General features: G+C 41.1%; 1 protein-coding gene across 1 annotated transcript; it reads left to right on the forward strand.

Annotated features, from left to right (window-relative positions):
- The first annotated feature begins 24,393 nt into the window (after positions 1-24,393).
- On the forward strand, positions 24,394-24,939 carry LOC141048189 (uncharacterized). The gene has a single exon (XM_073543646.1). The coding sequence runs from the start codon at positions 24,394-24,396 to the stop codon at positions 24,937-24,939; it is 546 nt and encodes a 181-aa protein (XP_073399747.1).
- Positions 24,940-26,719: the final 1,780 nt, after the last annotated feature.

The following is a 26,719-nucleotide window of genomic DNA, read 5'->3' on the forward strand; positions in this document are numbered from 1 at the left end:
TATTAACCATCTCTTCTTGTTGAAGCTTTTTTTAATGGATGGATGCATGCGAATCATTTCTTTTTACCCCAGTACACAACCTTGCTTCTGGAACTGATATGTCCTTCTTTATCTTCACATAAATTTAATTACAGGAGTTGTCCACCCTTGAAAAAAATAAATACATTCAATTAAAAAAAATGTAATGTATATTACAAAATAATGCATTATCACCATTTGAAACTCTACCTCCATCACTGGTTGGAAGGAAAAATTTGATTTTAATCAAATGTTGCTAATTATTCCATGGTATCTCTAAAGATCCAAAAGTATCATAAGCATAGGGTGGAAAATAAAAAATATGATGCTTGTAGTCCCTCCGCCACAGTCCCTTCTCCAATCCTCAGATCTCTTCTTTCCTTTGGTGTATGACATCTTCTTCAGGAATAATATGATGCTGCAAGCTGAAGGAAAGCTGAATAAAATAGCTGCCATTTTAATTAATTTGGATGCAGCAGATAACAAAAAAATTCAGATTTAATTTAATTAGAAAAGCTTAGGTCATCCCTAATAAAGACCTCTCAACAGGATACTGTAAAATCATGTAATAAAAGACGGTTGTTTTGACTCACTTATCTTTGTAATATCTCGATCTAAGAGGAAAGGTAAAGTAATACTTTAATTAATGATTTTTTTATTTTATCCCTTTAATCCCTTTGTAATTCTATGTATACACAGTGTGTTGAGATACTGAAGAAGACATCTGTACAATATAAACACAAATAGCCCATTTGTGGCATGTAAAAAAAAAGAAAAGAAAAAGAATAGTCAACTCCTCCTTAAGTATTACACCTATTCTTTATAGTGTTCTCTATCTTAGTCATTAAAGGGAACCTGTCACCAGTTTTGTCATATAACAATTAAAACTATGACCTTATTCAGCGCTTGTGATGTATTAAATAAATGCTTATATTCCGATTCCACCTGTATACCCCCCAAAAACCTTTTTAAAGAAATCAGGTCAGTCCGGTCCAATAGGTGGGGTTTTGGGCCTCTCCATTCTTACTCCAACTACTGCTCGCCCTCCTCATTGCGTCATCCACATTGCTGGGTGAAGTCTCAGAAATCGCTGTTTGCACCTCTGAATTATGCTTTGTCGTACTGTGGGCATAGTCGAAAACATATGTGCGCACATGCCAGCAGCAGGTAAAGAGGTCATGAGATGCAATTTCTGTGTGCAGCTGCAAGATTTTGCCTGGCAGTGTGCATAGTTCAATTATAGATGTAGAGGCCCGAAACCACACCCTTCGGACCAGACCAACACAATTTCCATACAGCATAAGGGAGCTTAAAAAGTTTTTTGGAGGTTTACAGGTGTAGTCAGAGGGTTATATATGCATTTATGGAATGCAGCACAGGTACTAAATAAGGTCATAGTTTTAGTTGTTATATGACAAAACTGGTGAAATTCCCTTTAAACTTTCTTCTTCCAAAATTGGAAATTAAAAGAAAAGGGGGAGACAGGGCGCTTCCAATGCGTAGGTCTGTATGGAAAGTGGATGAGTGCACAGCAAGTGTTAGGCTCACCTGATAAGGTTGTGAGAGTCACAACACCTATTATTGCATAAAACAGCTGCAGCAGTCTGCACGAGGTCCAAGCACTTGGTACAAAGAGAAGGCTGGTAGTGCAATAAGAGACTGTGCTGCTGTGGTAGAATTCAAGGTATCTTTATTGCCAACGCGTTTCATGAGCAAGTCCCAGCTCACTTCATCAGGGCATGTTACAGAAGTTCATTGCAGGGGTATATATACACATAAAAAAAAAAAAGGGGGAGGCGCCAAGAATAGTGAGGTGACACGTCAGCATGGATACATATACATGAATCATACAAAACAATAAAACTTTATTACAACCATATTAAAAACGATGTTTAAAATGCCATAAAAAAGGTGTTGGTATAAAAAACGTGATTAAAAAATAAAAAGACACGGGGGGGATCACGAGGTAAAAGATTAAAACATGGCTCTCGAGTCCTGGGGTGGATTAGAACTTGCCTCAGAGGATATAACTCATGGTATTAGTCCAATATGCTACATGTGAAACTGGAAAGTAACGAGAAAATGGTTAAAATCATGTGTAAATAGCTGAAACTAGTCTCAAATATCTTTTTTCCAGGTGGAGAAAAGAGAAGAACAACAAGAAGAAACTCTCTGGAATAGGTGATATAAAAATGGTTAAAAATTGAGTGTTAAGATATAATAAAAATAAAAAAATAAAAAAAACATTTTAAGAAATAAAATAAAAAAAAAAAAAATTAATCGGTGGAAAAAAAAATGCATAAAAATTTTTTTCTTTAAAAAACGAAGATGATGATATAAAGGAATTGAAAGGATAAGATATTAAAGCACAGGGTCAAAATAAAATCAATAAAAAACATCATTGATGATATTAAGACCATTGGGCTCAATAGATTTGAGTTTGTAGATCCAAAAAACTTCCTTTCTGCATAGTGATTGAAACCTATTGAGGATGTGGTCTGGTATGTGATCAATGGGATAAATGGTGGCTTTACTGAAATCTCTGGAATGTGTGGTGTCAAAGTGTCGTGAAAGTCCATGTTTTTGGAAGCATATTATGATATTGTGACGGTGTGATTTCATGCGACAATGTAGTGCGACCTACATACAATCTGGGACAAGGACAGGAAATGACATATGTAGCATGAGAGGAATGACAAGTGAGGTGGAATTTGAGGGGAAATTTTTCAAGTGTAATGGGGTGGATAAACACAGACGTGCAGTGTGAAATGGTTTGACAGCAAGCACCTCACTATTCTTGGCACCTCCCCCTTTTTTTTTATGTGTATATATACCCCTGCAATGAACTTCTGTAACATGCCCTGATGAAGTGAGCTGGGACTGGCTCAGGAAACGCGTTGGCAGTAAAGATACCTTGAATTCTACCACAGCAGCGCAGTCTCTTATTGCACTACCAGCCTTCTCTTTGTACCAAAATTGGAAATTAGGCTTTTACCATTTACATGAAAAATAAGTGGTAGGTGTTAGGATTCTCCCGCTGCATGGGTTAGATCACAGACCTTGTCTGGTGCAGCGGTCTCCCATTCAGGGATGGCCGCTCAACACAGACTCCAGACCCAGCACCTTGCTCAAGCTCGTGCTGCATGTGTAGTTGCTGCTGGTCCTCCAGCTAAGCCTATGGTGACTACTGGTATACCCGTGCAGCGTTGTGCTCTGAAGACAAAGTCCGGATTTCACCTTACTAATCATGTCCATGATGTGGCGCCCTCTCATTGGTGCTTGGACTTCAGCTGCTCTGGTGAGGTGGCAGCTTCGGACTGGTCCACAGGCAAGGTCCTGTTTGTCTGGACTTGAGCTAAAGGTATAAAAAGCTTTCAATGGCGCACGCCTGTGTGCTAGTATCGTGCTTATTTGCTGTGTGTGTAGGTGGGACAGCTACCACCCTATGTGCACAGGGCATCCTCAGGTGCAGGCTCAAAAGCCACCACATGTCAGTGCAGGTTCAATCACCAGCGTAGTGGGGGATGAGTTATAGGGACCCCACTAGCGTCAATCCCTCTATGCTCCTGTGATGTTTAACAGGGCATAGCTTAGAGTGCTCTTAATTTCTGCACTGCTCTGTGGAGTAACAGAGTCAGATGCTTTGCTCTCTGCTCACACTGAGTGACGTTTAACTCGGTGTGTTTAAGATGCTTACTCGTGGCTCCGCTCCGCCATTTTCCTCCTGCTGCGGTTTCGCCATCACCACACAGTGGATCCCGGGCTGTGAACACACCTTACTATAATTTACATTTGGTGCGTTCTGCCAATCCTAACAGTAGGTGCCATAGTCTGATGTCATTCCATGAACCACAGGGGATATAGGAAGTAGAATTCAGGAAATAGCCAATGGTGTGGTTGCCACATGAACCAAAGTATTGTTGCTTGTGTGATGGTAGCACCATTTGTAACAGTTTATTTTACCATCATATATACAATTGTTTTAGCCTTTTTATCGAATCTTTGCAATATATCTATAGAGCCGCTCATCTTACCTTTTATCCATCTTCATTATTCTTTTAAAATTTGAGGACAAGATTTTAAGTTTCCATTTATTTGAAAAAAGATGATTATTTGAGATTTCTATACACTACACTCCTAATTTTGTTGCAGAGAGTCGGACTTTCAGACTTTTTTGGTCATCACTGGCCTTTTTCTTGTGCTTATTGATGGAGGTTGCTAGAGTTAGAGCCCTACAATTCAAATCGATGTGACTATAAATAAGCAATTGACAGATAGAAAACACAACATATGGTAAATGTGGACTTTAACAGGTTAAGATATCTTAAGTGCCCGCAGCAGAACCCTTATTTAGTGAACCATTGCAGACTGCTGTGTAGCGTAGCCTAAGTGCACTACATGGAAAATACTCTTATGAGAAGAGACATAACCCTTTAAAGATCTCTAACTGTCTGAAAATCTTAATAATAGCAGAACTTCCAAAGAAACGGCATTTGTACAGAAATTACAGTTTTTACATGTGAATAATTTTACAGAAAGTCAGATCAATTCAAGAATAAAATGACACATCTTTGAAGCCAACAAAATACCGTTCTGTACAATTACAGCTTGCAAGTTCTATTCAACAATTTCTTTACACAATTGCCTGGTTCACCTTGTTGTCTTACTGAGAAAAATATAAATGAATTTGCCCTTGGCCATCAGTGGCTGCAACACATTAGCGTGATGAATGGCTTTAATTTCAGTACGTTTATTCAGACACAAAATAATTTAGTTCTCATTTATTAAACTCATTGAAAAAAATTATAAGAATGAAAAAAATGCAATGTGAAAAAATAATAATGTCAATTGGATATCCTTCTGTTTCAAGATCCTGATGAACAAATTATCAAACATAATTAGTATGGAAACTGGAATGAGTTGTGTCGATAACAGATTGCAAAACAGAGTTACAGTTTTATCTGAGTCAAAATGAAAAGTTGTTAAATATTGCATTTCTGAATGTGTTATTAGATTATTTAATTATGGAAAATGTCTCATACAATTGTCTGGTAGCAATAAAACTATTTACATCCTATTTACCTTGAGTTTCTTGAACTTCAGGTTTTCAGGTGAACTGCGAAAGCTACTGCACAATTATAGTAGATGTGGTCTTAATGAGAAAGAATAGATGTTTGCACCTTTGTTGAGAATGAAACTTAATTTTCCATAACTGGATAGGAAATATAGTCAGTTACTGATAATAAATCTTATAGAAATTATGAAGAAAAGTCTGTTTCATGGTAACATTGAAGAATGTTTGCTTTGAAAATCTACTGTATAATATGCAGATAAATTTTGATATGAAAACAAAGCTTAACCCCCTTAACCCTCAAAGCTTTTTTTGGTTTTGTGTTTTCATTTTCGCTCCCCTCCTTCCCAGAGCCATATTTTTTTTTTATTTTTCCATCAATATGGCCATGTGAGGGCTTATTTTTTGCGAGATGAGTTTTACTTTTGAACTACATCATTTGTTTTACCATGTCATGAACTAGAAAATGGGAAAAAATTTCAAGTGCGGTGAAATTGCAAAAAAAGTGCAATCCTACATTTGTTTTTTGTTTGGCTTTTTTACTAGGTTCACTAAATGCTGAAACTGACCTGCTATTATGATTTTTCAGGTCATTACAAGTTCATAGACACCAAACATGTTTAGGTTCTTTTTTTATCTAAGTGGTGAAAAAAAATTCCAAGCTTTGCTTTAAAAAAAAAAAAAAAGTGCCATTTTCCGATACCCGTATTATCTCCATTTTTCATGATCTTGGGTTAGGTGAGGGCTTATTTTTTGCTTGCCAGGCTGATGTTTTGGTGCAGATACGATCTTTTGATCGCCCGTTATTGCATTTTAATGCAATGTCTCGGCAAATGTGACGATACTGAATATTTGTATGTTTGATTTTATTTTTATTGTTTTATTTTGTATGGGGTGAAAGGGGGGCGATTTAAACTTTTATATATATATATGTTTTTAAACACATTTTCCCTTTACTTTTGGCATGCTTCAATAGTTTCCATAGGAGACTAGAAGCTGACACAACCCAATCAGCTCTGCTACATAGAGGCGATGGATAGATTGCCTCTATGTAGTTGAATTGTTCACTTGCTGTGTGCGCAAACCACTGGGTGGTGCACATAGCAATCCAGCACTGACAACCATAGAGGCCTCCAGGAGACCTCCGGTTGTCAAGCCGACACATCGGTGACCCGAGATTGCGTGACGTGGGTCACCGATGTGCGTATTTCTGTCGCGATTGCCGGAAGCGCTTGTTAAATGCCACTGTCAGAGTTTGACAGTGGCATTTAACTGGATAATAGCCATGGGTGGATCGTGATTCCACCCACGGCTATTGCGGGCATATGTCAGCTGTTCAAAATAGCTGACATGTCCTGAGAAAAATGTGGGTTCACCACTGGAGCCCACATCAAAGGGAGGGAGTCTGACAACAGCGTAAATATACGCCAGATGGGGTAATCAAATGTCCAAAGTAATTTTTCTCCTAAATTCCTATCTGTTTAGTATCATAATCTAAACAATTGTCTAATATACTTGCAATTAAAAATTCACTATCCTTTCCTAAACACACTAGTTTCTTTTTTGCTTTTCCACTTCCTTTTTTATGATGACTCATTTGAAAGAGGGCAGAGGCTGGGGTCACTGCTGCAGGCCCTGCCCCCACTCTGGTAAGAAGTATCATCAGTGATGTTTGTTTCAGTAGCTGGGCTAGTCCATGCATGTTCTGCACTGTGGGATGTGCAAAATGATTGCAATTTTTAAGTAATACTTGGGTTTTATTCATGGAAATCCCTGGTGTTTTCATGCATGTGAGTCTAGTGGCTGGTCCTACACAGTGATTGATAGTCTTTGTCTTCCCTGTAAATGAGCAGATCTGCCCACTGGACTCATGTGCATACAAATATCAGATACTTAAATGAATAAAATATAAGTTGTACTGATTAGGGATGAGTGGACTCATGGAAGTTTGGATTCTGGAAAGTGACCTTAACTTTATTCCAAAGTCCGATTTGTGTACCAGAACTGAACTGTACTCAAACTTCAACCAGAACCTGAACCCCATTGAAAACAATGGGGACCTGAACTTTTGAGATGCAAAATTCTCTATCTCCCTCCAGAACTCTGAACAATGCAACAGAATTCTGGAGAAAGTCCGTGTTTGGCGTTTAGCACCGGACACTAACTGTCCGGTACAAACACCAAATTTTTTAATTTGAGTTCATTCATCTCTACTACTAATTAATTTCCGATAAATCTATATATCATTCTGCTTTTTCTCTATACAATGCTGACTGCAGATCAGTCTGCGCATATAATGGGCCAGGATCACTTTCACGACTGACTGTACAAGCAGTCATTGAGTATTAAACCAAGAAGTACTGAAAACTGCACCCAAAAGCCCTGAGTATGCAGGAATTTCAGTCATTGAATTATAAGCTCTCTTATAAAACTATACATATAGTATAAGTTATGTCATATATTTTTTCTTGATCATTGACCCAAAAGAACAAAAGAGAGAGTTACATTTTCTAGGAGTCAGATACTGGTTGCTTATCTTTAGGATAGGGGATTATTTGATTTTAGGGGGTTTAGGGGGTAATTTGCTTACACAGTTATAGCGCAATTGTGGATGTGCCTGGTACTGAAGCTTAAGGTACTGTCACACTTAGCGATGTACCAGTGATCCCGACCAGCGATATGATGCGGTCAGGATCGCTGGTACATCGCTAAGTGGTCGCTAGTGAGCTGCCACACAGGCAGATCTCATCAGCGACATCGCAGGGGACGGGGATCGCTACTTACCTGTCACACCAGGCGATCCTGCGTCCTCCCGCCCGGCTCCACGCGTCGCTCATCCTCACAGCAGGAAGCGCCACAGGAAGCTGACGACGAGAAACAGTCCTGAACGTTCTCGCGCGATCAGCGATAACCAGCGGGGGAGCCGGTCGTAGGTAAGTATCACACACAGAGATATCGCTAGCAATATCGCTATAATGTCTCTTGTTATAGCGATATCTCTTAGTGTGACATGCTCTTTAGGCTTATTTATTTGAATTACATTGAGCTGTAATAATAGGTGCAGTCATCACTGCAGATGAGGCACTGAGGCTGTATAAATGGTGAAACATTGCTAGTTGGAACACTGTATTCTCTTCATTCAACTTAGCAGGGGACACGAAGATAAGACACCTAACATTCCATCATTGAATGCTGATTGCTTATCTTAAAAGACTTTCCAGTTTGATATTGACTACCTATTTTTAGAATATATCTTCAGTATCTGATCAGAGTGGATTTATCACCCGGCACTCATTCCTGGTGGAACAGCATAAAGGCCCCGTCACACACAGCGAGATCGCTAGCGAGATTGCTGATTTTGTGACGCCACAGCGATCTCCGGGTATCGTTGATCATGCAGGATCATCCTGGCCATTTTTTGATCATTGTTCTCCCGCTGGCCAACACGCATTGCTGCATGTGGCAACGGGAGTCAACGATCAGCGAGGCTCCCAGTGCTCTAAGCCGGCGCTGGGAGCTGGTATCTAAGGTAAATATTGAGTTACTAAGCGGCCCGCGTCACTTAGTTACCGAATGTGCACCTTAGAAACCTGCATGCTCACAGCTCCCGGTGTGAGCACTCAGGTTTCTAAGGTACACATCGGGTAACTAAGTGACGCGTGCCACTTAGTAACCCGATATTTACCTTAGATACCAGCATCCTCGCTGGTGCTGATCGCTGGCAAAGCTGCCTGTTTGGCAGCTCACCAGCGATCATGTAGCGATGCACCAGCGATCCTGACAAGGTTGTGTCGTTGTGGGGATCGCTGGTGCATCTTTAAGTGTAACGGTACCCTAACTCTATACACTGTTCAGTGGCTATTATCGAGAACTGCAGCTCAGATCCTATTCATTTGAAACCACCCTAATGACATTTGAAATATCCTTACTTAGAAAAATTTCACTCTAAGAAAATTAGCCATTAACAGTAAGAATTGTAGCCATTATAATGAATTCAATAACTAAAATTGATTTAAATTATTTTCATTAAAAACCTCTAGTATTCTATTTGCAGAGAACATTACATTCAGTATTTCAGGTTCCCACTTGACATCTAATAGCAGAATAAATAGGACATGGTTAAATTAGGAATGGCTGCAATCCTGCACAATTCAGTAACCACATTCCCTCTATTAATGGCATAATATAACTGTGAAAATGTAATGACATCTGTCAGGATCCCTAAAGTGAAGAGTTCTATCTGTGTAGCTGCAGTACATTTATGAGGCTGAATGACACATTGCAATGCTAAGAACTACAGTAATCACTTTTCTCCAGAGGTTGCAGCAACATAAGGAAACATGCACCTTTCTTCTGGTCACAGTCGTGAAATAGAATCCCATATGTCACAAAAAGTCAGTGACAGACAACTAGGATTAGTTCAATGATTCTGTCTGGCAGTTAACCAGGTGCTCAGTGGTGAACACCATTTATATACTGTATCAACACGACTACATGTGCTAAATGCATCCAGTATAATGTTAGTTATGCAGTATCTGCGAATGTAACTTTAATTTTTCAAGAAAAGAAAAACTGCAATGAGTACAGCCACAGATGTTATATTTGTTATGGGTAATGTCAACGGAACACTATTTTATCCTCTTAGAAATTATCACATCGCCATACATATTACTAACTGTATATGTAAGGCTTCCGAGGAAAAAGTCATGCTCTTATCATCAATAATAAATATATATATATACACTCACTGGCCACTTTATTAGGTACACCTGTCCAACTGTGTGTTAAGACTTAATTTCTAATCAGCCAATCACATGGCGGCAACTCAGTGCATTTAGGCATGTAGACATGGTCAAGACAATCTCCTGCAGTTCAAACCGAGCATCAGTATGGGGAAGAAAGGTGATTTGAGTGCCTTTGAACGTGGCATGATTGTTGGTGCCAGAAGGGCTGGTCTGAGTATTTCAGAAACTGCTGATCTACTGGGATTTTCACGCACAACCATCTCTAGGGTTTACAGAGAATGGTCCGAAAAAGAAAAAAAATCCAGTGAGCGGCAGTTCTGTGGCCGGAAATGCCTTGTTGATGCCAGAGGTCAGAGGAGAATGGGCATACTGGTTCGAGCTGATAGAAAGGCAACAGTGACTCAAATTGCCACCCGTTACAACCAAGGTAGGCAGAAGAGCATCTCTGAACGCACAGTGCGTCGAACTTTGAGGCAGATGGGCTACAGCAGCAGAAGACCACACTGGGTACCACTCCTCTCAGCTAAGAACAGGAAACTGAGGCTACAATTTGCACAAGCTCATCCAAATTGGACAGTAGAAGATTGGAAAAACGTTGCCTGATCTGATGAGTCTCGATTTCTGCTGCGACATTCGGATGGTAGGGTCAGAATTTGGCGTAAACAACATGAAAGCATGGATCCATCCAGCCTTGTATCAACGGTTCAGGCTGGTGGTGGTGGTGTCATGGTGTGGGGAATTTTTTCTTGGCACTCTTTGGGCCCCTTGGTACCAATTGAGCATCGTTGCAACGCCACAGCCTACCTGAGTATTGTTGCTGACCATGTCCATCCCTTTATGACCACAATGTACCCAACATCTGATGGCTACTTTCAGCAGGATAATGCGCCATGTCATAAAGCTCGAATCATCTCAGATTGGTTTCTTGAACATGACAATGAGTTCACTGTACTCAAATGGCCTCCTCAGTCACCAGATCTCAATCCAATAGAGCATCTTTGGGATGTGGTGGAACGGGAGATTCGCATCAGGGATGTGCAGCCGACAAATCTGCGCCAACTGTGTGATGCCATCATGTCAATATGGTCCAAAATCTCTGAGGAATGCTTCCAGCACCTTGTTGAATCTCTGCCACGAAGAATTGAGGCAGTTCTGAAGGCAAAAGGGGGTCCAACCCGTTACTAGCATGGTGTACCTAATAAAGTGGCCAGTGCGTGTATATATCCATATATATATATATATATATACATAGATAGATATATATATAATAAAAAAATAGAGGGAACACTCATCCTAGATCTAAATGAATGAAATATTCTCATTGGATACTTTGTTCTGTACAAAGTTGAATGTGCAGTCAACATAATCACACAAAAATCATCAATGGTAATCAAATTTTTGAACCAATGGAGGCCTGGATTTGGAGAGACCCCCAAAAAGAAAGTGGAAACAAGTCAAAATGAAAATCAAAACAAGACAAAATTAAAGTGAAAACAAGTCAAAATGATGCTCGGTATTGTGTGTGACCTCCACGTGCCTGTATGACCTCCCTACAATGCCTGGACATGCTCCTGATGAGGTTGCGGATGTTCTCCTGAGGGATCTCCTCCCAGACCTGAACTAAAGCATCCGTCAACTCCCGGACAATCTGTGGTGCAACGTGACATTGGTGGATGAAGGGAGACATGCTGTCCCAGATGTGCTCAATCGGATTTAGGTCTGGGGAACAGGCAGGCCAGTCCATAGCTACAATGTCTTCATCTTGCAGGAACTGCTGACACACTCCAGCCACATGAGGTTTCGCATTGTCCTGCATTAGGAGGAACCCAGGGCTAACCGCACCAGCATATAGTCTCACAAGGGGTCTGACGTTCTCATCTCAGTACCTAATGGCAGTCAGGCTACCTCTTGTGAGCACAAGGAGGGTTGTATGGCCCTCCAAAGAAATGCCACCCCACACCATTACTGACCCACTTCCAAACCAGTCATGCTGAAGGATGTTGCAGCTTTGTCTGCTGGTTTAGATTGTAGAGGATTTTATCCTTGCCGTCTTTGTAAAGGGTGTCTCAATTTGATTAAAGGAGTTTCCTTCACTAATTTTAATGGGTCAAAAACATTTGACATAAGAAAAAAATCTAAGTTGTTCCTCACAGGGGGTTATTTATCATGCTCAATGCCCTTGTGGCAAGATTTATATCGGATTAACAACTAGGGAACTCAAAATTAGAGTTAGGAGAACATGTCAAAGACATCACTAAAGCCAAAAATATTGAAGATGCTCCACAGTTGAAAACCCTCCCTAGGCATTTTAGGGAATACCATGACTGTAATGCCAGGGGCCTATCTATTAAAGCGATTGACCAAATTTCTTTAGGTATTAGAGGAGGGCATCCAGTTAGGAGTCTAGCACAACTTGAAAGTCGATGGATTTTTATACTAGGCACCATGGCTCCACAAGGCCTTAATGAGAGTTTGGGTTTTTCTTCTTTCCTATGAGTTATCTATGTATTTTGCTTCCTCTGTAGTCAGTTTGGAGACATTTTTAGGGGTGGGTTTAGTTGTTTTTAATATCTCCATTTTAGGATGGATTTAAAAATTATTTGTCTTTTTAGATTTATACATGGAGAGTTTTTTCGTACTGGATTTGACAGATGGAGTAAGGATGAAAACATCAGAAGAGGGCCTGAATCTATATATTCCTACAGGACAAGTGGAAAATGGATTTTTTGTGACGGACTATTTATGAGATTGCATACTGTTGGGGTTCATATTCTATAATTATTGGGTTTATTTATAGTGTCTAAGAATAATATGTGGGGCATATTGAATAATGTTATAATGGCATTTTGTTTCTCGGCTGATTCTAAATCATAGGTCTTAACACACTAGGTCACTGTATAAATAATTTTATTGGTATATGTAGTCATATATTAATATTGTATATGCACTTGTAATCATGTAGGTTACTTTATAAAATTTGATGACATACAGTCATATGTTAAAGTTTGGGCACCCCTATAAATGTTAACCTTTTTTCTTTATAGCAATTTTGTTTTTTGCAACAGCTATTTCAGTTTCATATATCTAATAACTGATGGACTCAGTTATATTTCTGGATTCAAATGAGGTTTATTGTACTAACAGAAAATGTGCAATCTGCATTTAACCCCTTAAGCCCCAAGGGTGGTTTGCACGTTCATGACCGGGCCAATTTTTACAATTCTGACCACTGTCCCTTTATGAGGTTATAACTCTGAAACGCTTTCATGGATCCTGGTGATTCTGACAATGTTTTCTCGTAACATATTGTACTTCATGTTAGTGGTAAAATTTCATTCATATAACATGTGTTTAATTGTGAAAAAAATGGAAATTTAGCGAAAATTTTGAAAATTTCGCAATTTTCCAAATTTGAATTTTTATGCCCTTAAATCACAAAGATACGGCGCACAAAAAACTTAATAAATAACATTTCCCACATGTTTACTTTACATCAGCACAATTTTGGAACCAAAATTTTTTTTTGTTAGGAAGTTATAAAGGTTAAAAATTGACCAGCGATTTCTCATTTTTGCAACACCATTTTATTTTTACGGACCACGTCACATTTGAAGCCACTTTGAGGGGTCTATATGATAGAAAATACCCAAAAGTGATAACATTCTAAAAACTGCACCCCTTAAGGTGCTCAAAACCACATTCAAGAAGTTTATTAACCCTTTAGATGCGTCACAGGAATTTTTTGAATATTTAAAAAAAAATGAACATTTAACTTTTTTCACAAAAAAAATACTTCAGGTTCAATTTTTTTATTTTACCAAGGGTAACAGGATAAATTGGACTGCAAAAGTTAATGTGCAATTTGTCCTGAGTACGCTGATACCTGATATGTGGGGGGAACCACTCTTTCGGCTCATGGCAGACCTCAGAAGGGAAAGAGCGGCGTTTGACTGTTTCAATGCAAAATTGGCTGGAATTCAGATCGGATACCATGTCGTGTTTGGAGAGCCCCTGATGTACCTAAACAGTGGAAACCCCCCACAAGTGACCCCATTTTGGAAACTAGACCCCCCAAGGAACTTATCTAGATATGTGGTGAGAACTTTGAACCCACAAGGGCTTCATAGAAGTTTATAACGTACAGCAGTACAATTAAAAAATCATATTTTTTCCACAAAAATGATCTTTTCACCCCCAATTTTTATTTTTCCAAGGGTAACAGGACCCTAAAAGTTATTGTGCAATTTGTCCTGAGTATGCTGATACCCCATATGTGGGTGTAAATGACTATTTGGGCGCATGGCAGAGCTCGGAAGGGAAGCAGCGCCATTTGACGTTTTTGGCTGGAATTGAGATCGGACACAATGTCGTGATTGGAAAACCCCTGATGTACCAAAACAGTGGAAACCCCCCACAAATGACACCATTATGGAAACTAGACCCCCCAAGCAACTTATCTAGATGTGTGATGAGAACTTTGAACCCCCAAGGGCTTCACAGAAGTTTATAACGCCCGGGCGTGAAAATAAAAAAATCGTATTTTTTCCACAAACATGATCTTTTAGTCACCAATTTTTTTATTTTCCCAAGGGTACCAGGAGAAATTGGACCACAAAAGTTGTTGTCCAATTTGTCCTGAGTACGCTGACACCCCATATGTGGGAGAAAACTACTGCATGGGCACACGTCGGGGCTCGGAAGGGAAGTAGTGATGTTTTGGAATGCAGACTTTGATGGAATGGTCTGCAGGTGTCATGTTGCCTTTGGAGAGCCCCTAATGTACCTAAACAGTGGAAACCCCCCACAAATGACCCCATTTTGGAAACTAGACCCCCTAAGGAACTTATCTAGATGTGTGGTGAGCACTTTGAACCCCCAAGGGCTTCACAGAAGTTTATAATGCCCAGGCTTGAAAATAAAAAAATCGTATTTTTTCCACAAACATGATCAATTAGTCTCCAATTTTTTTATTTTCCCAAGGGTAACAGGAGAAATTGGACCCCAAAAGTTGTTGTCCAATTTGTCCTGAGTACCCTGATACCTCATATGAGGGAGAAAACTACTGTATGGGCACACGTCGGGGCTTGGAAGGGAAGTAGTGACGTTTTGGAATGCAGACTTTGATGGATTGGTCTGCGGGTGTCATGTGCGTTTGGAGAGCCCCTGATGTACCTAAACTAGTGAAACTCCCCACAAGTGACCCCATTTTGAAAACTAGACCCCCCATGGAATTTATCTAGATGTGTGGTGAGCACTTTGAACCCCCAAGTGCTTCACAGAAGTTTATAACGCCTGGGCGTGAAAATAAAAAAATCATTTTTTTCCACAAAAATGATATTTTTGCCCCCAATTTTTTTATTTTCCTAAGGGTAACAGGAGAAATTGGACCCAAAAAGTTGTTTTGCAATTTGTCCTGAATATGCTGATACCCTATATGTGGGAGTAAAACACTGTTTGGGCGCATGGCAGAGCTTGGAAGGGAAGGAGCACCATTTGACTTTTTCAACGCAGAATTGGCTGGAATTGAGAACAGATGCCATGTTGCATTTGGAGAGCCCCTGATGTGCCCAAACAGTGGAAACCCCCCAATTATAACTCCAACCCTAACCCCAACACACCCCTAACCCTAATTTCAGCCCTAACCCTAGCCCTAACCCTAACTCTAGCCCTAACCCTAGCCCTAACCCTAAACCTAACCCAGCCCTAACCCTAGCCCTGGCCCTAACCCTAATGGGAAAATGGAAATAAATACATTTTCTTTTTATTTTATTATTTTTCCCTAACTAAGGGGGTGATAACGGGGAGTTTGATTTACTATTTATGGCGGTTTTTATGTTTGCCAGCTGTCACACGCTAAAAGACGCTTTTTATTGTAAAAATAGTTTTTGCATCACCACATATTGAGAGCTATAATTTTTCCGTATTTTGACCCACCGAGTCATGTGAGGTCTTATTCTTTGTGGGACGAGTTGACGTTTTTATTGGTACCATTTTCGGGCATGTGACATTTTTTGATCGCTTTTTATTCCGATTTTTGGGACGCAGAATGAACAAAAACCAGCGCTTCATGAATTTCTTTTGGGGGTGCGTTTACACCGTTCCACATGCGGTAAAATTGATAAAGCGCTTTTATTCTTCGGGTCAGTACAGTTACAGTGATGCCTCATTTAGGTTTTTTTTATGTCTTGGCGGTTTTATGCAATGAATACTATTTTAAAAAAAAATTATTATTTTTGCATCGCTTTATTCTGCGAGGTATATCTTTTTTTATTTTTTGCGGATGACGCTGTATGGTGGCTCGTTTTTTGCGGGACAAGCTGGCGTTTTCAGCGGTACCAAGGATATTTATATGCGTCTTTTTGATCGCGCGTTATTGCACTTTTTGTTCGATGGTATGATAATAAATCATTATTTTTTGCTTCGTTTTTTATTTTTATTTTTTAAGGGGTTAGCTAAAGTGGTTAACTAATGGGACAGTTTTATAGGGCGGGTCGTTATGGACGCAGCAATACCAAATATGTGTACTTTTATTGTTTTTTTTTTATTTTCAAAAAATGAATTTATTGGGGATTATTTTTTTTTTTTTACTAATTTATTTGGCGATTTTTTAAAAATTATTTTTACACTTTTTTTTTTAACTTTATTACATTGTCCCAGTTGGGACATCACTGTTATGTGACAGATCGCTGTTCTGTCACATCACAGATCACTGTAACAGATCAGCGATCTGTCACAGGCATAGACGCAGACTTCCTCATGCCTGCACTTTGCAGGCACTGAGGAAGCCAGCTCCCTACAGGCCCCCGAAGGTCCCCGTCGCCATCTTGGATCCGGGAGCCTGTAGGGAAAGAGCCCCCCACAGCAGCGCTGCACATTGTGTTGCCGTGGGGGGCTCAGGGAAGCACGGAGGGAGCCCCCTCCCTGCCGATGCTTCCCTTTAACCCCCGGTACACCGCGATCATGTTTGATCGTGGTGTACAAGGGGTTAACGTGTCAGAGGCAGTCCGTGACTGCCCCTGACACATTGTGCCGGGTGTCAGCTGTAATAATCAGCTGACACCCGGCCGTGATCAGCGGCGCTCACCATGTGGGCGCCGCTGATCGCTATGACGTACTATCCCGTCCCTAGGAATTAAGTCCCAGGGCACATGGATGGGATAGTACGTCATATGGCAGAAAGGGGTTAAACAAAATTTTACCGATGCAAAAGTATGGGCACCCTTATCATTTTCTTGATTTGAACACTCCTAACTACTTTTTACTGACTTCCTGAAGCACTAAATTGGTTTTGTAACCTCATTGAGCTTTGAACTTCATAGCCAGGTGTATCAAATCATGAGAAAAGGTATTTAAGGTGGCCACTTGCAAGTAGTTCTCCTATTTGATTCTCCTATAAGAGTGGCATCATGGGCTCCTCAAAACAACTCTCAAATGATCTGAAAACAAAGATTATTCAACATAGCTTTTCAGGGGAAGGATACAAAAAGTTGTCTCAGAGATTTAACCTGTCAGTTTCCACTGTGAGGAACATAGTAAGGAAATGGAAGAACACAGGTACAGTTCTTGTTAAGCCCAGAAGTGGCAGGCCAAGAAAAATATCAGAAAGGAAGAGAAGAAGAATGGTGAGAACAGTCAAGGACAATCTACAGACCACCTCCAAAGACCGGCAGCATCATCTTGCTGCAGATGGTGTCACTGTGCATCGGTCAACAATACAGCGCACTTTGCACAAGGAGAAGCTGTATGGGAGAGTGATGCGAAAGAAGCCGTTTCTGCAAGCACACCACAAACAGAGTCGCCTGAGGTATGCAAAAGCACATTTGGACAAGCCAGTTACATTTTGGAAGAAGGTCCTGTGGACTGATGAAACAAAGATTGAGTTGTTTGGTCATACAAAAAGGCGTTATGCATGGAGGCTAAAAAACACAGCATTCCAAGAAAAACACTTGCTACCCACAGTAAAATTTGGTGGAGGTTCCATCATGCTTTGGGGCTGTGTGGCCAATGCCGGCACCAGGAATCTTGTTAAAGTTGAGGGTTGCATGGATTCAACTCAGTATCAGCAGATTCTTGACAATAATGTGCAAGAATCAGTGACAAAGTTGAAGTTACGCAGGGGATGGATATTTCAGCAAGACAATGATCCAAAACGCCACTCCAAATCTACTCAGGCATTCATGCAGAGGAACAATTACAATGTTCTGGAATGGCCATCCCAGTCCCCAGACCTGAATATCATTGAACATCTGTGGGATGATTTGAAGCGAGCTGTCCATGCTCGGCGACCATCAAACTTAACTGAACTGGAATTGTTTTGTAAACAGGAATGGTCACAAATACCTTCATCCAGTATCCAGGAACTCATTAATAGCTACAGGAAGCGACTAGAGGCTGTTATTTTTGCAAAAGGAGGATCTACGAAATATTAATGTCACTTTTATGTTAAGGTGCCCATACTTTTGCACTGGTCAAATTTTGTTTAAATGCAGATTGCACATTTTCTGTTAGCACAATAAACCTCATTTGAATCCAGAAATATAACTGAGTCCATCAGTTATTAGATATATGAAACTGAAATAGCTGTTACAAAAACCAAAATTGTTATAAAGAAAAAAGGTTAACATTAATAGGGGTGCCCAAACTTTAACATATGACTGTATGTAGGTATTTATTAATACTGTTTATGCACTTGTATTTATGTGAGCAATTATTATATTTTATGCACAAGGTGGTAGCAGGGTTGTAAATTATTATATTTGCACTGGTGTAATTTATTAATCACTATGTCAACATGTTTTAATAATACATTTGCACTGATGTATTTATTAATAAAATAATTTTATTCACTAATATATTGCACTGATTTAATTAATTTATTAATATTTCTTCACAATTACATAGCTTCACTTTTTTGGTATTAGTATGAATTATAATGGGAATTTATGTAATAATGGGGTCAATAATATATAGTGGAGGCTTAAATATATCATATAATGAGGTATTGATTTTTATATGTAATTATTATATAGCACTAGTCACTTTATACACTGTATATACTGTACAATGAGGTAGTATTTTATAATAACAGCAACTTATGTATATAATATTGTTCCCATTGTTTAGTTTTATTTATATCTTACAATGTACAGTGGGGAAAAAAAGTATTTAGTCAGTCAGCAATAGTGCAAGTTCCACCACTTAAAAAGATGAGAGGCGTCTGTAATTTACATCATAGGTAGACCTCAACTATGGGAGACAAACTGAGAAAAAAAAATCCAGAAAATCACATTGTCTGGTTTTTTTCATTTTATTTGCATATTATGGTGGAAAATAAGTATTTGGTCAGAAACAAAATTTCATCTCAATACTTTGTGATATATCCTTTATTGGCAATGACAGAGGTCAAACGTTTTCTGTAAGTCTTCACAAGGTTGCCACACACTGTTGTTGGTATGTTGGCCCATTCCTCCATGCAGATCTCCTCTAGAGCAGTGATGTTTTTGGCTTTTCGCTTGGCAACACGGACTTTCAACTCCCTCCAAAGGTTTTCTATAGGGTTGAGATCTGGAGACTGGCTAGGCCACTCTAGGACCTTGAAATGCTTCTTATGAAGCCACTCCTTCGTTGCCCTGGCGGTGTGCTTTGGATCATTGTCATGTTGAAAGACCCAGCCACGTTTCATCTGCAATGCCCTTGCTGATGGAAGGAGGTTTGCACTCAAAATCTCACGATACATGGCCCCATTCATTCTTTCATGTACCCGGATCAGTCGTCCTGGCCCCTTTGCAGAGAAACAGCCCCAAAGCATGATGTTTCCACCACAATGCTTTACAGTAGGTATGGTGTTTGATGGATGCAACTCAGTATTCTTTTTCCTCCAAACACGACAAGTTGTGTTTCTACCAAACAGTTCCAGTTTGGTTTCATCAGACCATAGGACATTCTCCCAAAACTCCTCTGGATCATCCAAATGCTCTCTAGCAAACTTCAGACGGGCCCGGACATGTACAGGCTTAAGCAGTGGGACACGTCTGGCACTGCAGGATCTGAGTCCATGGTGTGTTACTTATGGTAGGCCTTGTTACATTGGTCCCAGCTCTCTGCAGTTCATTCACTAGGTCCCCCCGCGTGCTTCTGGGATTTTTGCTCACCGTTCTTGTGATCATTCTGACCCCACGGGGTGGGATTTTGCGTGGAGCACCAGATCGAGGGAGATTATCAGTGGTCTTGTATGTCTTCCATTTTCTAATTATTGCTCCCACAGTTGATTTCTTCACTCCAAGCTGGTTGGCTATTGCAGATTCAGTCTTCCCAGCCTGGTGCAGGGCTACAATTTTGTTTCTGGTGTCCTTTGACAGCTCTTTGGTCTTCACCATAGTGGAGTTTGGAGTCAGACTGTTTGAGGGTGTGCACAGGTGTCTTTTTATACTGATAACAAGTTTAAACAGGTGCCATTACTACAGGTAATGAGTGGAGGAAAGAGGAGACTCTTAAAGAAGAAGTTACAGGTCTGTGAGAGCCAGAAATCTTGTTTGCTTGTTTCTGACCAAATACTTATTTTCCACCATAATATGCAAATAAAATGAAAAAAAAACAGACAATGTGATTTTCTGGATTTTTTTTTCTCAGTTTGTCTCCCATAGTTGAGGTCTACCTATGATGTAAATTACAGACGCCTCGACTGATGCACTGGCAGGACGCAGCAGAACACCATTGATAAAGGTTTAGGCAGCACAGGTGCATTCCACTGATGAGGACAGCCAGTAACCATTTGTGGTCCGGCTGCCCAGTGGAAATGCACACAGATGAGGCTTGCATAAGGCATAAGTCACACTGATAAATGTGATGCAAAAGTGTCTGAGCAGCCTATTGATCACGCCCATAGTATTAGCAGGCGGGCTGCTCTGCACTATAGATACATGCAACACACAAGGAACCAAGCCAAATATAAAGGGTTCTGGCTGCGTCCTGCTGAAAAGTGCAAAAAAGATAAATAGATATGGGGTATTGGTTACTATTTTGGCCAAAGCAGATAAGCTCACAACCCAACTTCAAGGGTCCCCAGATATTGTGAGTCCCTAACACTAAATATAAACAAACACTAATCAGAAAAAAATCCATAAAAAATCATTTGAAAGGTAACTCACCAAACCCTGACTGATGCACTGGCAGGACGCAGCAGAACCCCATTGATAAAGGTTTAGGCAGCACAGGTGCATTCCACTGATGAGGACAGCCAGTAACCATTTGTGGTCCGGCTGCCCAGTGGAAATGCACACAGATGAGGCTTGCATAAGGCATAAGTCACACTGATAAATTTAAATTGATCTATTTATCTTTTTTGCACTTTTCAGCAGGACGCAGCCAGAACCCTTTATATTTGGCTTGGTTCCTTGTGTGTTGCATGTATCTATACTGCAGAGCAGCCCGCCTGCTAATACTATGGGCGTGATCAATAGGCTGCTCAGACACTTTTGCATCACATTTATCAGTGTGACTTATGCCTTATGCAAGCCTCATCTGTGTGCATTTCCACTGGGCAGCCGGACCACAAATGGTTACTGGCTGTCCTCATCAGTGGAATGCACCTGTTCTGCCTAAACCTTTATCAATGGGGTTCTGCTGCGTCCTGCCAGTGCATCAGTCAGGGTTTGGTGAGTTACCTTTCAAATGATTTTTTTGGATTTTTTCTTATTAGTGTTTGTTTATATTTAGTGTTAGGGACTCACAATATCTGGGGACCCTTGACGTTGGGTTGTGAGCTTATCTGCTTTGGCCAAAATAGTAACCAATACCCCATGTCTATTTATCTTTTTTGCACTTTTCAGCAGGACGCAGCCAGAACCCTTTATATTTGGCTTGGTTCCTTGTGTGTTGCATGTATCTATAGTGCAGAGCAGCCCGCCTGCTAATACTATGGGCGTGATCAATAGGCTGCTCAGACACTTTTGCATCACATTTATCAGTGTGACTTATGCCTTATGCAAGCCTCATCTGTGTGCATTTCCACTGGGCAGCCGGACCACAAATGGTTACTGGCTGTCCTCATCAGTGGAATGCACCTGTGCTGCCTAAACCTTTATCAATGGGGTTCTGCTGCGTCCTGCCAGTGCATCAGTCAGGGTTTGGTGAGTTACCTTTCAAATGATTTTTTATGGATTTTTTTCTGATTAGTGTTTGTTTAAATTACAGACGCCTCTCATCTTTTTAAGTGGTGGAACTTGCACTATTGCTGACTGACTAAATACTTTTTTGCCCCACTGTATGTGATATGAAAGTAGTTATATATAGAATGTTTACCAGCGTCCTTTCTAGCAAACATCTTCCGTTGCAGATTGATCATCAGACAATGCGCATGCCCCCGACCTCTCTCCTAACACTTCTGGATGTGCCCAAATACAGGGCAGCTTGTGATTCAGCGAGCGTTCCAGCGGGCGCAGGTCCGGAAGTGACATTAATAGAAGGGAGGGAGGAAGAGCTTCATGCGCCGTAGTGAGTCTGAGAGACCAATCATTCACTCCATTACAGATATACTGCACTCTAATAGGTGCGCTAATTAACTCCACTACAGTATTTAAACTCCATGCATACCCACCTTTGACACACCACCCTGAAGAAGCTGGATGCGAAACGTGCGTCGGGGTGAGGAGGGATGTGCAATAATCTGTGCTGCTGCTGCTTTCACCTGCAATCTGCTTTCCCTGGTAATATGTCATGACTTTTTTACACATGTATTATTATGATAAATTGCGCTATGTAATGGACCTGGTTTTTGGGATGTAATTAGCAGTGGTGTACAACTTGCTGGATATTTAACACATATTGTATTTCCCCCCTAGTTTGGGTGCCTTTGTAATTTTAATGATTGTTATGGTATTTTAAATGGCGTAATAAAATATTGTATGGTATTATTTATTTCTCGAACTCTTCTTTCGGCTATGGGAAATGTAAGTCCGAATTTTGATAATTAATGATTTTGAAGTGCCAGGGTGCACAATATAGGACACTTGTGGATGGTAAAATCTTTGAAGGAATCTTCTTCCCAGTCTGTCTGTAAACACTCTGATACTGTTGTCTCATTGCACTCTCCTGAACCTATGGTCAGGCTCCCAGATACCTCCTCCAGGGAAAAGGAAAAGTTCTGTATGTTCAAGGAAAGTTGCAAGCTATTATTTTCTCTTAAACCCAAATCTTCTGGAGATGAGAGTCAGCGGGTGGTGATAATATTTTCCTTAATTTGGGAGGGACCTCAGTCATGGGCTTTCTCTTTACCTGCTTCTGCCCCTGAATGTGTATCTGTGGATAGGTTCTTTGAGGCATTAGGACTTATTTTTGATGAGCCTGACTGGGTCAGAGTGGCAGAGGACATAATCATGAGTCTCTTTTAGGGTAAGCTATCGGCTAAATGGTAGTCCTGGAATGACGCTGAGATGTCATTTCAGGGGAGGACTGTCAGATCGGCTGAAGGACTCTCTGGCTCTCCATCCACAATCCAGCTCATTGGAAGAGGCTGTGACTCAGGCTATCCATATGGATTGGTGGCTGCGGGAGAGAGGTGTTACACAGCGAGAGGTTCCATTGCTTCCTGCTAATCCTGTTGTTTTGCACCGTCTGAACCTATGGAGGTGGGGGCCACCAACCTCAAGGAGGAGAGGAGACAATGACGTCAACGAAAGTTGTGTTTTTACTGTGGAGATCCCAAACATTGGAAAAAGGACTGCCCCTCCTACCCACCGACAAACAAGCTGCCAAGTCTGGGTGATTGTCGAAGAGGTCACTCAGACTCTCAGGTACCTTTTTACTCATTTTTTAAAGTATTGTTGGAAGTGGAACTTAGTTGTGGGTGTTGCTTCACGCCCACTTCTGCTTTTGTGGACTGCGGGTCATCCATGAACTTTATTGACTCTAACTTGGTGACCAAGTGTAAGCTAGGGACAGTTAGGCTGGAGTCTCCTATTCATATTGTTGCCATTGACAAAACACCGCTGGCTAAGAATGTCATTAAATTTGTCTCCAAGGAGTTTCTACTTACAGTGGGTTCCTTGTACCAGGAATGTATTTCATGTTTTGTTCTGGACAATCTGCCTGCGGGACTCGTGTTGGGGTTCCGCTGGTTACAGTTACATAATCCTGTGATAGAATGGGAATCTCGGGACATTGTTAATTGGGGTTTCTAATTGTGTTAAAAGTTGCGTTACTGCTGTAAAGGCCACATCCATCCCTCTGTCTCTCTCGAGGCATCTGCATTCTTTTTTGTAAAAAAAAGATGGTGGTTTGCGCCCATGCCTCAATTTTGGGGAATTAAATAAGATCACAGTGAGAAATACCTATCCCTTCCCACTCATCCCTGATTTGTCGGGGGCCAAATGGTTTTTTAAATTTGACAGCAGGGGAGCATATAATCCAATCTGTATTCATGAGGAGCATAAGTGGAAAACAGCATTTCTCACTTCTGAAGGGTTATTTGAGAATTTGGTTATGCCTTTTGGTCTCACTAATGCGCCAGCTGTTTTTCAGAGTTTTATTAACCATGTATTTTCTGATTTTCTTGGGTGCTTCATGGTGGTGCATTTAGATGATATTCTTGTGTTTTCATCTAACAAAAAAGTTCACATGGATCATCTATGTGTGGTTCTCAAGAGGTTACAGGAGAACTCGCTTTTTGCGAAACCTGAAAAATGCTCATTCTTTGTCAAAGAATTGTCCTTCCTTTGGTTTATTCTGTCTGGCAAAGGGTTTCGTTTGGACCCTGGGAAGGTACGGGCCATTGTGGATTGGGTGCAACCCAGAGACTTAAAGGGTCTTCAACGTTTTTTGAGGTTTGCAAACTATTATAGGAAATTCATTAAGAGGTTTTCACAAGTGGTTAAGCCCCTCACCGATCTGACTCATAAGGGGGCTGATCCCAAAAAATGGTCAGCTCTGGCTGTGGCGGAATTTGCTTTATTAAAGAAATGCTTTATGTCTGCCCCTGTTTTGGTCCAGCCTGATCCGTCTGAACTGTTCATCATTGAGGTGGATGCATCGGAGGTGAAGTTGGGGGCGGTGTTGTCCCAAGGATCCATCACTTTGACCAACTTGAGACCCTGTGCCTTCTTCTTTTAAAAAAATTCTTTCCTGCTGAGAGTAATTATGATGTTGGGAATCGGGAGCTTTTAGCTATCAAGTTATCCTCTGAAGAATGGAGGCACTTTGTGCAGGGGGCTGTTCATCGGATCACAGTGATTATGGACCACAAGAATCTGTCTTATATTGAGTCGGCCAAATGTTTGACTCCCAGACCCCAGCCTGGTTCCAACAATGTCAAGGCGGATGCCTTATCGTGCAGATTGGATCCAATATCACCTCCTGAACCTCCTTCCTCCATTCTTCAGCATGGGGTGGTCATGGCAAATCCTCAGATTTGGAGTGGGAGATTCGTGAGGGTCATTCTCTTGCTCCTCCATCATTGCCTGACAATAAGCTCTTTGTTCCCTGTTCACTACCAGTTGAGGATGCTCCAGCAGTTCCACAATTCTGCTCTTAGTGGTCATCCTGGAATCTTGGCCACTTGTAGAGCTATTGCTAGGCTGTTTTGGTGGTCCTCTATGTCTTCTGATGTCACTGTTTTGTGTTTTCCTGTGATACTTGTGCCCGTGCTAAAAGCTCTCATAACTTGCCGGCTGGGGAATTGGTGCCATTGCCAATTCCGGATAGACCTTGGAATCATTTGTCCATTGACTTTATCACTGATCTCCCTTCATCCGATGGCAAAACTGTGGTCTGGGTGGTGGTGGATAGATTCAGCAAACAGGCGCATTTTGAAACTTTGGTGGGACTGCCTTATGCTGAAACACTTTCTAGGTTGTTTGTTCAGCATGTGGTGCAATTGCATGGTGTGCCTGTGAGTGTGGTTTCAGATAGGGGGGTACAATTTGTGTCCAAATTCTGGAGGGTTTTTTGTAAGGTATTAGTGTAGGTATTAGTTTGGCCTTCTCTTGGCCTATCATCCCGAAACCAATGGTCAGACGGAGAGGACCAGTCAATCTCTTGAACAAATTTTGCGGTGTCTTGCCACATTCCAGCAGGATGATTGGTGTTCTTTGCTACCAGTGGCTGAGTTTGCCTTTAATAATCATATTAATCAGTCCATGGGCACCTCTCAGTTCTTTTGTAATTATGGCTTTCACTCCCATTTTGGTGAGTTTTCCAGGATGGACTCGGGGTGTCCTGGGGCTGATTTGGCCATTCAGGGGTTGAGGGAGGTATGGAGGGAGGTCCAGAGGAACATTGGGGAAGCTCAGGGAAAACATAAACTGTTTGCGGATAAGCGATGATCTACAGGACCTACAGTATATTTCGGGTGGGAGATAAAGTATGGTTGTCTGCTAAGAACATTCAGCTGAAATTTCCTTCCGCTAAGCTGGCTCCCAGGTTTATAGGTCCTTATGAGGTAATTGAGGTTGCTAATCCAGTTGCCTTTTGCTTACGCCTACCTCCGTCACTTTGGATCCCCAATGTGTTCCATAAGTCTCCCCTGAAGTCATTTGTACCTTCCCCTGATGATTCTCCATCCCCTCTGTCTCCAGTTTCTGTGGATGGGAAGATGGATTAAGAGGTGGAGCAGATTGTGGATTCACACAGGGTCCGCAGTTCTCTGCAGTATTTGGTCCATTGGAGGGGTTATGGTCCTGAGGATCGATCCTCTGTCCCGGCACAATCAGTTCATGCCGATCAATTGGTTCAGGTGTTTCATGCACAGTAACCTTAGAAACCTGGGAGTCTGGTGGCCCCCACTTGAGAGGAGGGTACTGTGGTGATCCAGACCCGGTTTTGAGTCCTGTTTTCCCTTTTTTCCAGTCTGGTCATGTCAAGAGTTAACCTTTCCTAGCCTCAGTCTGGGTTC

Source organism: Dendrobates tinctorius, unplaced genomic scaffold (genome assembly GCF_039654945.1).
Source record: "Dendrobates tinctorius isolate UK_male_01 unplaced genomic scaffold, ASM3965494v1 ptg000133l, whole genome shotgun sequence".
NCBI classification, from domain to species: Eukaryota; Metazoa; Chordata; class Amphibia; order Anura; family Dendrobatidae; genus Dendrobates; species Dendrobates tinctorius.

Coding starts and splice junctions, on each gene's coding strand:
- LOC141048189 (XM_073543646.1), top strand. CDS start 24,394: ATGGTGGTGCATTTAGATGATATTCTTGTGTTTTCATCTAACAAAAAA.